Source organism: Somniosus microcephalus, chromosome 1 (genome assembly GCF_052327205.1).
Source record: "Somniosus microcephalus isolate GS21.2 chromosome 1, FLI_Smic_1.0, whole genome shotgun sequence".
NCBI lineage: Eukaryota > Metazoa > Chordata > Chondrichthyes > Squaliformes > Somniosidae > Somniosus > Somniosus microcephalus.
Window position 1 is genome coordinate 283390974 of NC_140987.1, and position 17325 is coordinate 283408298.

Genomic DNA, 17325 nt, shown 5'->3' on the forward strand with positions numbered 1-17325 from the left:
TTTTAAATAAACTATAAATTACATGAAATAACTATTTTAAACAATAATTTACATTTTTGAAAAAAATAATTTTATTTTCTAACGGGGCTAAAAATAAACTTACCTTGCTTTAAAGTATTTAAAAATAATAAACCTGTGGAAAAAATGTTTTAATTTTAATTAATTCACCACTTACCTTGTAAAAAGCATTTTTAAATGTGTAACTTCTGCAGACTTACCCTCCTGGGAAAACCTGCAAAAAAAACGTAAGTTCGATGCGCACGCGCTGCCTCTCCGGCGCACGCGTTCGAACTCTGAACCCCTTCTTTCAGGGGAACAGAAGTGCCAGTTTCCCGCGCATACGCAGTGCATGCAGGAAACCGGCACTTCCATTGGACTTACGGGTGAGTACCCCATGCGTACTCACCCGTGGAGACCCGAATTTCTGGGCCAATACTCCTAAATCCCCTCATTCTTTACAGCTGTCTATTGATCCCTCTGCCCAAACGCCTCGCCGCCTATAAAATTGGTCACACCCTCAACTTTCAAATGCGAGTTTCCTGCAACTGCACTTGTTCGGAGAGGGTCTCTTCAAATTCTGACCAGATTTTCAGGCTCACCGGTGCCCACAGTCACCTGAATCAGGCGCAAATCAACTGATCCCAGAAGCGTTGAAGCCATTCTCATCTTTTGGTACTGCAGAAAGCCATTTTACACTCAATATTCGAAATATAAAAGGTGACCATAGAAAAATAGGAACAGGAGTAGGCCATTCGAGGCTGCAGTGGGCGAGAGAGAAAGGTAGAGCGTGGTGAGTGTCTTACCTTTCCTGCTCTGGTCAGGTCATTGAATTTCTTGAGGCACTGCGCCGCCACCCTGGCCCCTATGGATGCGGCACTCAGTGCCTCTGCCACCTCCACCCATGCCCGCCAGCAGACCGCAAATGAGGGCTGGTATGTGGGCGAGCTCTCAAGCGTAATTTGGTATCAGCGGAATGGGCATAATTCAGGTGAAACTTCCAGATTGCGGCCGCCGCAGGGAATTCCAGGCTGGAATCTGTGGTGTGATTTTCCTGGGAAATTTAGGTGTAATAGACATGACGCCCCCCATCCCCCAGGAAATTCCATTCTATATCTGTCCAAGCAGAATAGTTTCGATATGCGGACCCAAAGGTCGATAACGTTGTGTGTGTTAGTCTGAAGCTCTTATCCCCAAGGGGACGCACTGTTCAGCCCTGCAGCCTGCAGTGTGCTGGGGGGAGGAGCGCGGGCGGACTACCTTGAGGGTGACTGACAGGAGGCGAGGAGTCCAAAACTGCACTCAAAGCTGAAGGAGGGCGCACAGCCCGGAGCTGTGTGTGTGGCCGTCTTAGTCTAACGGGAGAGTCCGGGTGAGCGTCCCTTCCGACCAGAACTTCCACCCAAAGCAGCCGCTCCCGCACACAGGGGGGGACAGATGGCAACTGTTCGGAAACCGCATCCGTTCATCCTCCTTGTTCTGCCCTTTTTTATACACGGTAAGGGCACGATTTATTTAACCACAATAAAACATAAAAATTGCGAGCATAATTATTGGTCGAAAAGCGAATTCTCGCACAAAATGTTGTTGATGCTGTTTGCAGATTGCAGTCAGTGAGATACGGTGCAATTTACATTCTGCGCCCTTTGCTTGTAAACGGATATTTTTGTGTGTGTGTGTGTGTGTGTGTCTGTAGGTTGTTGTTCCTCCAAAGCAGAAGACCGGCTGTTCCGGAGGATATTCCGCCGATATAATCGATACATCAGGCCGGTGGAGAATGTTTCTGACCCAGTCACAGTACAGTTCGAGGTCTCCATGTCTCAGCTGGTCAAAGTGGTAAGGGGAGTGACTACGAGTGCGCCTTTATACATTTAATAAATAAATATATATATATATAATTAGAACTTAATTGCACATGTGTTTTTTGGATGTTATTTTAAAGTGTAATTCGTTTCGTTTCAATCACCTCTTTGGCAGGACGAAGTCAACCAAATCATGGAGACAAATCTTTGGCTGCGACATGTAAGTTGAGCCAGGTACACTGTACATAAACAGTGCTCTTCTGAAACATCACTAAAAAGCAGATTACCTGGTCATCATCACATTGCTGTTTGTGGGACCTTGCTGTGTGCAAATTGGCTGCTGCATTTCCTACATAACAGTGACTACACTTCAAAAAGTACTTCATTGGCTGTAAAGCGCTGTGGGAGGTCCTGCGGTCGTAAAAGGCGCAAGTCTTTTTTTATATGGGAATAAATGCTTACCTCATGCAGCAGCTGTAACATTGGGGCCCGTATATGTTGAACTAATCTAGTTTCTCACTTAACGGAACCAGGGCCAGCTGCAGTTTCTGCTATTTGCTTCCAGTCTCTGGGAACTTGATTCCCTTCTAGCCCTTAATTTCATCACAGTCCACCGTGATTATCAGAAGCATAAGAGTGAGCTTTGATATGTGCACTGAATTAGTAGCAATAGAAAAATCGGATCCTCTTCAGTTATTGAAAGGGCAGGGTTTATAAAAGCAGGGTGTCTTGTTCACTTCATTACAACGGTTCGGTCTGGGGACGCCAGACTCAGTACCAGAACGGGCACTATTTGTTTTGGGGGAGGCTCTTTGAAAGAAACCAATTTTAAAGCTGCAACAGATGATTGAGAGCTAATAGGACTCAGAGTACAAACTGGCAGGGCTGTGGGGAAAGAGCAGGGGAGTGGGACTAATTGAATAGCTCTTTCAAAGAGCCGGCACAGGCACAATGGGCCGAATGGCCTCCTTCTGTGCTGTATGATTCTACGAAGAGTGCATGAAGGAAAGAGGGCTTACATGATAACGTGAGAAAAAAGTCAATGATAAAGAAGATCATTCAATCCATTGAACCTCACCCGCTGGTGCATTAACTCTCCCATCATAACACAGAATTATACTTTAAATAACCAGAGTGTTTTCTACCTCTGTTAACTTTACTGGTAGACTATTACAAACAAACATCACTCTTTGAAAGAATACAACAACAACTTGTATTTATGTAATGCCTTTACTGTAGTAAAACGTCCCAAGGTGCTTCACAGGAGCATTCTCAAACAAAACTGGACACTGAACCACATAAGGAGAAATTAGGGCAGGTGACCAAAAGCTTGGTCAAAGGGGTAGGTTTTAAGGAACGTTTTAAATGAGGAAAGAGAGGTGGAGAGGCGAAGAGGTTTAGGGAGGGAATTCTGGAGTTAGGGCCTCAGCAGCTGAAGGCACGGCCGCCAATCGTGAAGTGATTAAAATCAGGGATGCGCAAGGGGCCAGAATTGGAGGAGCACTGAGAGCTCAGAGGGTTGTAGGAGGAGATGACCGAGATAGGCAGGGGCGAGACCATGGAGGGATTTGAAAACACGGATGAGGATTTTAAAATTGAGGCGCTGCTTAACCGAGAGCCAATGCAGGTCTCAGTGTCTGTTCTAAATTTACTTTTCAATAATTTCCAAATTATAAACTAGAAATTACTGTTGGCGACATTAGTGGACCAAGGCTTAATCCAATGACGTAATTCCTCTATCACATATTTTTATTCGTTCCTGGGATGTGGGCATCGCTGGCAAGGCCAGCATTTATTGCCCATCCCGAATTGCCCCTGAGAAAGTGGTGGTGAGCCACCTTCTTGAACCGCTGCAGTCCCTGTGGTGAAGGTACTCCCACAGTGCTGTTAAGGAGGGATTAAGACCGGGATTAACCTGTTTAAGTAGGTTAAAACCACTAGTAGTATAGAAACAGGAGAATGTCATATGAATGCGTTTAGTTCTCATCTGCTGATATTTTCAACAGTAATTTCTAGGCTTGGGTGTTTCAAGAAATCCTTAGTTATTTAGGCGTATATTAGGATGTAGCTATATTATCACGTTTGCATTGATGCGAAGTAATTTCAGGTGCCCACTAATGTGAAAGTGATGGTTTGTCTAGGGTGTCGAGCCCCAACCTGATCCCTGACGATCAAACCCAAGCAGTGTGAGATTTGCCCACTCCTTCAACTACATCACAGCGCTCAGCCATCAGTGTAACTGTGGAGCTGGCCTTATGCAGCGATCAGGTGGCAACTCCCATTCCCTGACCACTATGGAAACTTTGTGCTGGACATTTATTTTAAAAATGTTCTGGGAAAGCAGACACCGCCACCTGCTTTCTCTCAACATTAAACAAAATAGCCACCAGGAAAGCTAGGTCTGCGCACGCTTGCAAGTACCCATCCTGGTTCGGCCTCAACTGCAGTATTGTGTCCAATTCTGGGCACTGCACTTCAGGAAGGATGTGAAGACGCATGGTGCAGAAAATATATTTTAGAATGGTTCCAGGGATGAGGGACTTCAGATACATGGATAGACGAGAGAAGCTGGGGTTGATCTTCTTAGAGCAGAGGAGATTTGATTGGTATTCAAAATCATGAGGGGTCTAGACAGAGCAGATAGAGAGAAACTATTCCCATTGGCGGAAGGATCGAGAACTGGAGGGCACAGATTTAAGGTGATTGGCAGAAGAACCAAAGGCAACATGAGGAAAAACTTTTTTACACAGTGAGTGGTTAGGATCTGGAATGCACTGCCTGAAAGGGTGGTAGAGGCAGACTCAATTGTGGCTTTCAAAAGGGAATTGGATAAGTACCTGAAGGAAATAAATTTGCAGGGCTACGGGGAAAGGGCGGGGGAATAGGACTAGCTGAAGTATTCTTGCAGAGAGCCAGCACGGGCTCGACTGACCGAGTGGCCTCCTTCTGTGCTGTAACCGTCCTGTGATTCTGTGATCTGCAGTGCTCCCTGCTGGTGAGAGGGAGGGCAGTGTCATTTGGGTCGTCTTGCCCGTGCATTCAAATTTGACAGCTACTGGTTTCGGATTGGCAGTGCAGTATAAGGGATGCGATTACGCACCAGCATTGCAGCACACCAGTCTCGGCCGTGCTGTGTTGAAGTTGGTATGTGATGTACAAAGATTGAGGCCAGCTATCACAGTGGGATATGTGATGTTACAAAACAACCCAGGGAGCTGCTGGCTTCACAGCTAGATTGCAGATTCCGACTCGGTCTTCTGCAGTTTTTGCTTCCAGGATTCACACCAGAGAAGGCGCACGGCAGATAAAATTGGGAATTTGATGAACAGTTGGTCGTGCGTAATGTAGGAAATGTGTTCCGCCATTCGTAACTGCAACATATATGCATGTGATCCGAGTCATCACGGAATCAATTCAACAGACTTCAGGAGTATTTAAACCCAGGAAATATCAGGTTTTGGAAGAGTCAGCGTAAACTGTCTCTGTAAACCAGACGCAACTGCGGAGCAATTCGCTATCAGTTCACTTGGGGCAGTATAAATGCACACAATCAGGAAACATTCAAGACAATTTAAATTATTGTCAATGATCCCTGGGTGTCGGTCTTTAAAGATTGGTCTATCTGAACGACCCTGAACAGTTGGTATTACATTATGGGTAACGGTGGGGATTTACATCGAGAATCAGGACATCACTTGTACGGTAAGCAACCGAACATTATTTGACTTGAGTCCTCTGACATTTGCACATCTCCCACCCCACATTCAAAGGGACAATTGCTACAACAGATCTGCGATCTCGAGGATTGTCCCGTTCAGTTTGACTTCTCCAGTCATGTAGAAGCTGCACCAGTTAGACAAGTTAATGATTTAAATATCTCAAAAAAACCTGTTGTTGGATCGTCTATGCTCACTACCTAGAAACCTGCAGTATGCCACCTTTCCAGCCACAAGTGGCATCATTACAACACACTGGACCGTGATACTGCAAATACAAAGTCTGGCTTTCCTCCTTTTCAGGAGCATAACACTTTTACTGATTAAGTATTTACCATCACCGCTTTATTAATATTCAGTTAAGATGATACACTTAGAACTCACCTGTAACGCTAGATTATGGATTTTGTTATTTTCGCATTATTGTGGTCTATTTAATGAGCTCAATGATTCTATTGCACATATTGTAGAGTAACTCCAGTATTAAAACATTTCAGTAAATAGTGGGCCATGCCTCACAAATACTTTTGCTATTGGTAAAACAACCGTGCATATATTTACAATGAATGCAACGTTTCCATTCTTCGCTGGGTCCTTCTAACAGATCTGGAACGATTACAAGTTGCGGTGGAACCCAGTTGACTATGACGGGATCGAATACATCAGAGTTCCGTCTGACAAGATATGGAAACCAGACATTGTGCTGTATAACAAGTGAGTTCCACATGACCATTAAATGGGCACTAGCTAATCTGATGGGAGTATTTAATCACTGTTTCTCCAGATGTTTTCTAGGTGCACTGACTACTTTTGGACCCTTGGCCTTTGCAGTGCAGTAGGGGATTTCCAAGTTGAAGACAAAATTAAAGCGTTACTCAAGTATGACGGCACCGTTTCCTGGCTACCTCCTGCTATTTTTAAAAGCTCCTGTCCAATGGACATCACCTATTTTCCTTTTGATTATCAGAACTGCTCAATGAAATTTGGGTCGTGGACCTATGATAAAGCCAAGATTGACCTCGTCATCATAGGGTCCAAAGTAAATCTGAAAGATTTTTGGGAGAGTGGCGAATGGGAGATCATCGATGCTCCTGGATATAAGCATGACATCAAGTACAATTGCTGTGAAGAGATTTATCCGGACATCACATATTCATTCTACATACGAAGGCTGCCCTTGTTTTACACCATCAACCTGATCATCCCCTGTCTGTTGATCTCCTTTCTGACTGTTCTAGTCTTTTATCTGCCCTCTGACTGTGGGGAGAAGGTCACTCTGTGTATATCTGTCCTCCTCTCCTTGACGGTATTTCTGCTGGTTATTACCGAAACCATCCCTTCCACCTCTCTGGTGATTCCCTTGATTGGCGAGTACCTCTTATTTACAATGATCTTCATAACTCTCTCTATTGTTATAACAGTCTTTGTCCTGAATGTCCACTATCGAACTCCAACCACTCACATCATGCCGGAGTGGGTGCGGAGGGTCTTCCTGCACTCCCTACCCAGAGTGATGTTGATGAGAAGGCCTATAGATGAAAAGCAAGCTGAAAAATCGAGGAGCAGGCGAAGGAAGGCTAACTGTCCCCAAACAGACTGTACCAACTACCTGGAATACGATGACTTCAGATTTGCCAAAGACCAGACAAAATGTCCCTGCCAGCATTGCAAAGAGCCCAGTGACGCTGCTTCTTGTAATCTGAGCAGACACATCAGTCCTCAGTCACTCGAGGGTCTGCTGGGTGTCTCGGTTCTTTCTCCTGAAATCCGACAGGCTATAGAGAGTGTCAAGTACATTGCAGAAAACATGAAGAGCCAGAAAGCAGCCAATGAGGTAGGTAGCCATCCTGAGTGTGCCTCCGCTTAATGGGCAAGCAATAAGGTCATGTACTATAATCTCAACAGTCCTGCTGCTTTGCTTCTTTGCTGCAAATTACACAGAATTACATAGAATTTACAGCACAGAAGCCAGTCATTCGGCCCAACTGGTTCATGCCGGTGTTTATGCTCCCCCTTGAATGTATCTATGCTATTCACCGCAACTACTCCTTGTGGTAGCGAGTTCCACATTCTAACCATTCTCTATGTAAAGAAGTTTCTCCTGAATTCCCTATTTGATTTATTAGTGACTATCTTATATTTGTGGCCCCTAGTTTTGGAATCCTTCACAGGTGGAAATATTTTCTCTACATCTACCTTATCAAACCCTTTCATAATCTTAAAGACCTCTACCAGGTCCACCCCAAGCCTTTTTTCTAGAGAAAAGAGCCCCAGCCTGTTCAATCTTTCTTGATAGGTATAACCTCTCACTTCTGGTAGCATCTTTGTAAATCTTTTTTGCACCTACTCCAGTGCCTCAATATCCTATTTATAATATGGAGACCAGACTATACACTAAGTTAGATGCCCATATTGCACCTTGCAGTCAAACTTTGACAGTGTCCCTTGACATTGCCCACATCACCATACACCTCTTGCAGTCTTGGGTCAATATCACTTCACTGTTGCTTACATTTTATTTTAGGCAGATTTTAACGTGCATAAACTCACATATCCCAGCTAGCATGTGTTCTCATTGACTAATGAGGAAGAAATAAACATGATTTTTTTCCCAGGCAGGAAGACACTCACACGTCGCCCGATTCCTTGGGTAGTGCCAATGACCTAAGTACATGTAAAGGAGCCCATTCACCTAAGACAAAGGGGCAGAAAAAAATACAGATTACTTAAAAAAAAAAAAAAAAAATAGCAATGTGTATCACAATAATGTTACCAATTGGTGAGTAATTTTAGTATCATTGATGGATAATAGAAACACCATTTGCAGATGGTCCTCCGCAATCTGCCCTTGGCTCTAAAACCATTCTGAAATGCACGCAGATATCTATAACCCACAGCAGTTTTACTTCTGTGATTTATGTCATCATCAGAATAGAGGGATTAAACTACAGCTGTATTAATCATCCCCAAACATCCACAATCCACTCTCTGTATTTACATCTTTGTATCTTAATGTGTTTATATTTTTCATGTGTATTTATTTTATATTTTTATTATTATTTTACATTTATATTTATGTATTTATATCTTATTCTTGGCAAGTTTTGTTACAAAATCAGGCCATTTTCTCCCTGCTTCTATAGGTCCTGCTATCAATGTCCCTTTCTGTGAAATGTGCTGATTGTTCACTAATTCAAATAGTGGGAAGCCCGGCACTCGTGGGGTTAATGTGGCTTTTTGAATCAAATATTATGCGGTCTATCTAATTATTGGATGTCACCAAGAAAAAACAAAACGTTATAACCATGTTAGATTCGACCTGGGGGTGTTATGACTGTTGCGGATGAGAGTGTCACGGTCCAGTGACTAATGAATAACAATCATTCAGATGAGCAATAAGGTAAACAGTGAAAATGGCACAGAAGAGTAACATTTTACTATCCATTCCTAGTTTTAAACATGTGCAAGTTATGTAAACATACTTGCCCTTTAAACTTGCTTAAAATAATTCTTACATTATTTTGATCTGTTTGCATTGAGCATTTACTGTGCTTTTTAAAGAAAGACTTGCATTTATATAGCACCTTTCATGACCACAGGATGTCCCAAAGCGCTTTACAGCCAATTAATTACCTTTGAAGTGTAATCACTGTTGTAAAGTAGGGAAACACAGCAGCAATTTGCACACAGCAAGCACCCACAAACAGCAATGAGTTAATTGATCGGATAATCTGTTTTAGTGATGTTGATTGAGGGATAAATATTGGCCAGGACACTGGGGAGAACTCCCCTGCTCTTCTTGAAATAGTGCTGTGGGATCTGTTATGTCTACCTGAGAGAGAAGACAGTGTTTAAGGTCCCCCAGACCGCGTTTAAGGCACCCCCTTCAGTGCAGCACCCCCTCAGTACTACGTTGACGTGCCAGCCTAGATTATGCACTCAAGACTCTGGAGTGGGTTTTGAACCCACAACCTACTAACCCAGGTGAGTGTGCTACCTACCAGTGAGCCAAGGCTGACCTCTTTTCGAGCAATGCAGTATAAACGTCCTTCAGCAGCTAACTTACTGCTGCACATTTTTTTCAGGCAATGGGAATAGGACATAAGAACATAAGAAATAGGAGCAGGAGTAGGCCAATTGGCCCCTCGAGCCTGCTCCGCCATTCAATAAGATCATGGCTGATCTGATCCTAACCGCCAATCCACTGACACGACTATCTCCTGAATCTAACAGAATTAGACACACGAAACAGGAGCAGGATCAGGCTACACGGCCCCTGGGCCCGCTCCGCTACCCACAGGGCCATGACCGATCCGCACCTAAACTCATGTCCAAATTCCTGCCCGCTCCCCGTAACCCTTAATTCCCTTTTCTTCTAGGAAACTGTCTATTTCTGTTTTAAATTTATGTAATGATGTAGCTTCGACAGCTTTTTGGGGCAGCATATTCCATGGACCTACCACCCTCTGAGTGAAGTAGTTCCTCCTCATCTCAGTTTTGAAAGAGCAGCCCCTTATTCTAAGACTATGCCCCCTAGTTCTAGTTTCACCCATCATCGGGAACATCCTCCCTGCATCCACCCGATCCAACCCCTTCACAATCTTATATGTTTCAATAAGATCGCCTCTCATTCTTCAGAACTCCAATGAGTAGAGTCCCAATCTACTCAACCTCTCCTCATATGTCCATCCCCTCATCCCCGGGATTAACCGAGTGAACCTTCTTTGTACTGACTCGAGAGCAAGTATGTCTTTTCTTAAGTATGGACACCAAAACTGTATGCAGTATTCCAGGTGCGGTCTCACCAATACCTTGTACAACTGAAGCAATACCTCCCTATTTTTATATTCTATCCCCCTAGCAATGAAAGCCAACATTCCATTGGCCTTCTTAATCACTTGCTGCACCTGCATACTAACCTTTTGAGTTTCGTGCACCAGGACCCCCAGATCCCTTTGTACTTCAGTACTTTCCAGTTTCTTGCCATTAAGATAATAACTTGCTCTACGATTTTTCCTGCCAAAGTGCATAACCTCACACTTTCCAGTATTGTATTCCATCTGCCAAGCCTCTGCCCACTTACTTAGCCTGTCTATGTCCCCTTGCAGGTTTTTTATGTCCTCCTCTCTCACTACTTAGTATCATCTGCAAACTTTGATATGTTACACTCGGTCCCCTCCTCCAAATCGTTAATATAGATTGTAAAGAGTTGGGGACCCAGCACTGACCCCTGCGGAACACCACTGGTTACTGATTGCCAGTCTGAGAATGAACCATTTATCCCAACTCTCTGCCTTCTGTTAGATAGCCAATCCTCTATCCATGCCAGAATATTACCCCCAATCCCGTGATTTTTTATCTTAAGCAATAATCTTTTGTGTGGCACCTTGTCAAATGCCTTTTGGAAGTCTAAATACACTACGTCCACTGGTTCACCTTTATCCACCCTGTATGTTACTTCCTCAAAGAACTCCAGTAAATTTGTCAAACATGACTTCCCCTTCATAAAACCATGCTGACTTTGTCTTATTAAACTATGATTATCCAAATGTCCTGTTACTGTCTCCTTAATAATGGACTCCAAAATTTTACCTACCACAGATGTTAGGCTAACTGGCCTATAGTTTCCAGCCTTCTGTCTCCTGCCCTTTTTAAATAAGGGTGTTACATTAGCAGTTTTCCAGTCTGCTGGGACCTTTGCTGAGCCCAGGGAGTTTTGGAAGATTATTACCAATGCATCCACAATCCCTACCGCCATTTCCCTCAAGACCCTTGGATGTAAGCCATCAGGTCCAGGCGATTTATCCGCCTTGAGTCCCATTATTTTACCGAGTACCACTTCCTTAGTGATTTTGATCGTGTTTATCTCCTCCCCCCACTATAGCCCCCTGCTTGTCCAGTGTTGGGATATTCTTGGTGTCCTCTACTGTAAAGACTGATACAAAATATTCATTCAGTGTTTTTGCCATCTCCATATTTCCCACCATTAATTTCCCGGTCTCATCCTCTAAGGGACCAACATTTACTTTAGCCACCCTTTTTCTTTTCATATAACTATAAAAACTCTTACTATCTGTAAGGAGACTTGGATTTAAAAGAAAAGAGAAAATGTGGGCAATTCTAGTTTTCTTCTGTGTTTCATCTAAACATTGGGTTTATCGGGTTTTCCACATTTGAATAAGAATCTGTCATTAATAAGGAAAGAGCATGGAGAACTGAACTGATGTGTTTGGTTCACCTGCTAAAGTATCCAATTTAACACTGCTCAACACTATCCTTAGTGTCACTTTGCAGTTGATTGCGAATAGTTGTACATACGAATGAGTCTGAACAAACCAAGAGATGGCAAATTTCATTGTGTCAGAGCTGCGCAAACAGACCAGTAAATCACCAGAGCAACCAGCGAGCAGCAACGTTACAGATGGCAGCTGACAAAGGTTTTCACAGAGCCAGCGCAGAGGGATTGATGTTAGGGTTCTTTTTCAAATCCGTCGACAAATTAAATCTCGTTTCCGAAAAGTTAGTCGTGCGGTTGCACCACTCGATTATTTTAAAAGTTAGCAGTGGAGCTGTGCTGCACATTTTGTTTTTAAGTGCAAGCGTTTTCTGCCACTCGATTGCAGTCGAACCAGCATCACTTCAGCAATTTGGTTGGATTCTTTAATCCCCGGAAAATGTACCCACTCCCATCACTAACTGCACAGATGGAAAGCCAACCTTTAAACTTTAAAAAGCACATCCTATACATTTGTAAAGATCTATTGGATCTTTTTTAAGTTTGTAATAAAAAAAGAGCGGTCTCTCCCCTCATGATCCTATTAGTTTTTTTCCAACATTACCAGTTAAGAGACCAGTCAAAAGAACTCTGGGCATGGATTTAAGTACACCTGCACAGAACCATATTTTCCCCCTGACTGGAGAACCAAATAATTCAGTTTGGTCACTCTCACCATTCTTAAACCTGGTACCAGTGTCAAACTGCACCTGAAGTATAACTGCAGTCCCTTTCTCAGAATCTAACTTCCACATTTGTAAGACAAACTAATAGGAAGCCTGTGAGTCAAGCTCCACTCCAGGGACTTGAACATGAGATAAATGATGCAGAAATAATCTGTTTTTGGTGGTGGTGGTTGAGAGAGAAATATTAGCTGACAGTCCAGTACTGAGGGAACACTGCACTGTCAGAGGTGCCGTCTTTCAGATGCCCCATCTGTCCTCTCACGTGGTAAAAGATCCCATGGCACTAGTCAGAGAAGAGCAGGGGAGTTCTCCCAGTGTCCTAGCCAATGTCTATCTCTCAATCACCGCCACCAAAACCAGATTATTTCTGATCATTTATCTCATTGTTGTTTGTGGCATCTTGCTGTGTTTCCCCACATTGCAACAGTGATTACACTTTAAAATACTTTATTGATGCTGATTTGTTTGCAATTTACTAACTTGTTTGTTTAATACCTAGTTATATTGTGTCTTGGAGAATGTCACAGGATAAGACATTGGATATAAAACTTCAGGCAAATCAGGTTATATTCAATAATAAAATTACACAAAAATTCTCTCTATATATTTTGATGCTTTTGGTTTTTCCGTATCTCTTTTAATCAACTTATCCTGTCCCAAGCCTTATGTTCTATTTTTAAAATTTAAAAACTAAGCATAGTGGGGTATTAGCTATCTATATTTGAAATAAGTGGGTAGGTAATACTGTGCTCTGTTTGTGTTTTGCAGGTAGAAGATGATTGGAAATATGTGGCTTTGGTAATTGACAGGATATTCCTGTGGGTATTTGTGTTAGCTTGTGTCCTGGGAACTGTGGGATTGTTTCTACAGCCACTGATGGCTGCAGATTAAATATAGTGTATATTTGAAATCTATGAAAATCATTGGTATGATAATACATTGAATCTTAACACCAATGTCATATGTCACACCAGAACATACAGGCAGCCGAACATAGCATGTCAACATTAAAAAGCAAAGAATGACTCCATTGAAATTTCCATCCTTGTTACCGTACAAAGATTGACTGACTGTCAGCAAATCACTGTTCCTGTGACCTTTTTATGTATGAAACCATAAATCATCTGTATTACTGTTCACAGTACCGTATCATAATACTAGCACATCATGTCTAGTCTTCCTATATTGTGAGTGATGTAATGATTACTTCATTAAAAATGCACCCTGTTAACACTTCAAACTACATCAACTATGAAATCATATTGTGGATTGTATCTGTCCTTATTGTACTTCTCTTCCAGTAACTACTTTTAAAGATTTTTTTTATTTGTCGATGTGTAAATTTAAATAAGATAGTAGATAAACCATATTGAATGTCTTTCTCCACAGTACTTAGAACATCAGGCAATTTTGAAGGCATGTTTGTGAAAGGATATGGGTCAGAGAAGAAAATGAACGTATTCTGCAAAAAATGGGACTATTAAAGATATTAAAACAAGTGGGTGGCAATTTTGATTCCAGCTATTACATTCAATGTGCATTATATAAAACTATTGTATTAGATCTGAAATGCAAATGTTACCTAGTCTACAACAACACTCAAGAAGCTCGACACCATCCAGGACAAAGCAGCCCACTTGATTGGCACTCCATCCACCACCTTAAACATTCACCCCCTCCACCGCTGGCACATTGTGGCTGCAGTGTGTACTATCTACAAGATGCACTGCAGCAACTCGCCAAGGCTTCTTTGGCAGCAACTCCAAAACCCGCAACTTCTTCCACCTAGAAGGACAAGGGCAGCAGGCGCATGGGAACACCACCACCTCCAAGTTCCCCTCCAAGTCACACACCAGCCTGACTTGGAAATATATTGCCATTCCTTCATTGTTGCTGGGTCAAAATCCTGGCACCCCCTCCCTAACAGCACTGTGGGAGTACCTTCACCACATGGACTGCAGCGGCTCAAGAAGGCGGCTCATCACCACCTTCTCAAGGGCAGTTGGGGATGGGCAATAAATGCTGGCCCTACCAACGACACCCACATCCCATAAACAAATAAAAAAAACCTTTATTTTAAAACATTGTTTTGCAATCCTTTCCCCTCCTCTTCTGTCATCACTAGGGCATGATTTTATGAGCACCAGGCGATCTCCTGTGTATTGCCCAAGTGATCATTCTTCATGCATGCACCTAGACAATAAGGATCAGTAGGCTATTTGATTCTGGAAGGCTTCAGAGTCAAGCATATCCTTACCTGACACATGCACTTTCCAGCCTGAGTTGGATCAGAATAGGGAAACCCAGTTGTTTTTCTCCCCTCTCCTCAGTTGGGGAGCTGAGGCCAAATGTAACACTCCTTCAACAACGAGTCTGTGATCAACCAACTGAACTCAATGATCAAAGCTGGGAACGGCCTGATCTGTATAGCTCAGTTTGTCACTGGGCAGTGCAGTTGGCTCCTGAGCCACCTGGAGAGTAAATTTATTTTGTAGCATAGCAACTCATAACACAACGATTGCTACGGGTTACTGTGTAAGTTTGATCACGTATAAAAAAGAAAAGAAAGACTTGTATTTATATCATTCACAACCTCAAGTGCCTTTATAGCCAATGAAGTACTTTTGAAGTGTAGTCACTGTTGTAATGTTGTAATGCCCATGGTTGACCAGGAATCTTAAACATTGTGCAACAGATAAAGGATGTATCAAACAGCTGAATTCTAAATGACAATAAGCAAGGTATTTTGAGTTGTTCCTCTGCTTACGGATTATTATGGATGTTGCAGAGAGGATTCTGCTACTCATTAGCTTCTTCTAATGGATATACATATCATTAAAGCAACACAGTTCAGTGCTTGTGCTCATAAATACTCCTTTTGGATTCAGTAATAGGTCAATGTGCATACAGACCCAGGATATACAATGGTACTGGTTTAAAAAAAAGGGATGAAACCACCAACTGATGTTGGACTGAAAGATAGTAACTCAAGCAACAGTTAGGGGATGAGATTGGAGCTGATACAGCTTTTTCAGACAATTCGCAAACTTAGTTATCTATTGAACCTCAAAAATATGCTTTTTAAATCTTGGGGAAAAACGATTTTTTAAACTATGCGGGGGAGAAATTCGGTTGGTAGCGCCACCGATTAACGCCTAAAGAGGCCGAGAAGTGGGGTGCTAGCCAATTTCTGGGTGGGCGCAGGGTGCCTAACGCCTCGCCCCATATTGCCCATGCATTTAGCGCCGGCGCAAACTCGTAGCGCCTGCCCATGGGCACAGGCAGATTATGACGTCATTTCAGTGTGCAACGTCTTTTGTGCACCCCGGATCGGAAATTCAGTGGCGCCCCCCTCCGTAGCACCTGGCGCTATTAGTGACAGCTTACAGGGAACCTTACCCAATCGCTTTCAGTCTGGGGGGGCATTATTTAAAGGGGACTGGTGTGGTTTAAAAACGACAGCCATTTCTGGAGCACAACTTCTTCGTGAGTTACAAAGAGTTGCTGAGCTGCACACAGAGAGCCTTTTGACCACTGAGCCTGCGCAAGCAGAGGAACTTCAGCCTTCTGACCATCGCCTTGCTGCTGGTGAGCTTTTACAATGGGGACACTTCCTGTGCGCGCTTATTATGGGGGCTGCATTGGAGGGGAACGTCCTGCTGCAGCATCATCTAGAAAGGGTGCTGAGACGCAGGGAGAGGGGACCGGCCATGGCCAGACGGAGGAGGGCCAACAGACGTCACCACACCAGACCTTACGCTGCCAGTGTTTTCCAACAGCAGTTTTCCTACATGAACATGTCGGAGGAGCAGTGTCTCAGAAGGCTGCGCTTTAGAAAGGAGGTCGTGAGTGAGCTGTGCCACCTGCTTCGGACAGATCTGCAGCCTCAGATAAGGTGCAGGACATCTCTGTCGGTGGCTGTGAAGATGACTGTTGCCCTGAACTTCTACGCGACCGGCTCTTTCCAGTCCGCATCTGGGGACATAGCCAGCATCTCACAGTTCGCGGTGCATTGCTGCATCCGTCAAGTGACTGATGCCCTGTTTCGAAGGAGGTGGCAGTACATCTCCTTCCCAATGACCCTGGACAAGCAGCGGGAGCGCACAGAGGGCTTCGCAGCAATAGCGGACTTCCCCATGGTGCAGGGTGCCATTGACTGCACGCACGTGGCTTTGCGCGTACCTGTTTTCAATCCGGAGGAGTTCTGCAACCGCAAGGGGTTCCATTCCTTGAATGTCCAGCTGGTCTGTGACCACCGGCAGCTGATCCTCACAGTCAATGCGCAGTTTCCAGGCAGCAGCCACAACACCTTCATCCTGTGCCAGACTTCTGTTGCTGACCTTTTTGAGGCCCCAGCTCACCCAGAAGGCTGGCTTCTCGGGGACAAGGGCTATCCTCTGTGCCTGTGGCTGATGACCCCACTCCGGATCGCCAGAACCCCTGCTGAGGAAAACTTCAATGCGCGCCATCTGGCGACGAGGAACATTGTCGAACACACAATCGGCGTCCTGAAGCAGCGGTTCTGCTGTCTCAACCATTCTGGGGGAGCTCTGCAGCATTCGCCCGAGCGAGTCTCGCACTTCGTCGTTGTTTGCTGCATGCTCCATAACCTCGCTATCCTACGTTCCCAGCCAATGCCAGCAGACATTGACGCACCAGCAGAGGAGGAGGAGGAGGAGCAGGAGGAGGAGGAGGAGGACCAAGATGGGAGGGAGGGACTTTCTGGAAGGGCCGTGCGTCAGAGGCTCATCAGAAGTCGCTTCTAGGCCCCTCTGACGGAATGCTTGTGGCCATTCCAGGAGCAGGATTGGAGCCGCCCTCATACCCCCAAGCCAGTGAGGGGCAAAAAT

The 17325-nt window shown here is 44.1% G+C and overlaps 1 protein-coding gene across 3 annotated transcripts; it reads left to right on the forward strand.

Annotated features, from left to right (window-relative positions):
* Window positions 1-974: 974 nt before the first annotated feature.
* Window positions 975-13973, forward strand: LOC147124817 (neuronal acetylcholine receptor subunit alpha-3-like). Of its 3 annotated transcripts, XM_085993537.1 has the most exons (7): window positions 977-1495; window positions 1694-1833; window positions 1975-2019; window positions 6120-6229; window positions 6347-7349; window positions 13244-13273; window positions 13865-13973. In XM_085993537.1, the coding sequence occupies exons 1-7, from the start codon at window positions 1435-1437 to the stop codon at window positions 13901-13903; spliced, it is 1428 nt and encodes a 475-aa protein (XP_085849663.1). In that variant the 5' UTR covers window positions 977-1434; the 3' UTR covers window positions 13904-13973. The 3 variants fall into 3 exon arrangements, with proteins under 3 accessions (XP_085849653.1, XP_085849663.1, XP_085849645.1); XM_085993519.1 differs by having other exon boundaries at window positions 980-1495; window positions 13244-13973; XM_085993527.1 differs by lacking the exon at window positions 1975-2019 and having other exon boundaries at window positions 975-1495; window positions 13244-13973.
* Window positions 13974-17325: the final 3352 nt, after the last annotated feature.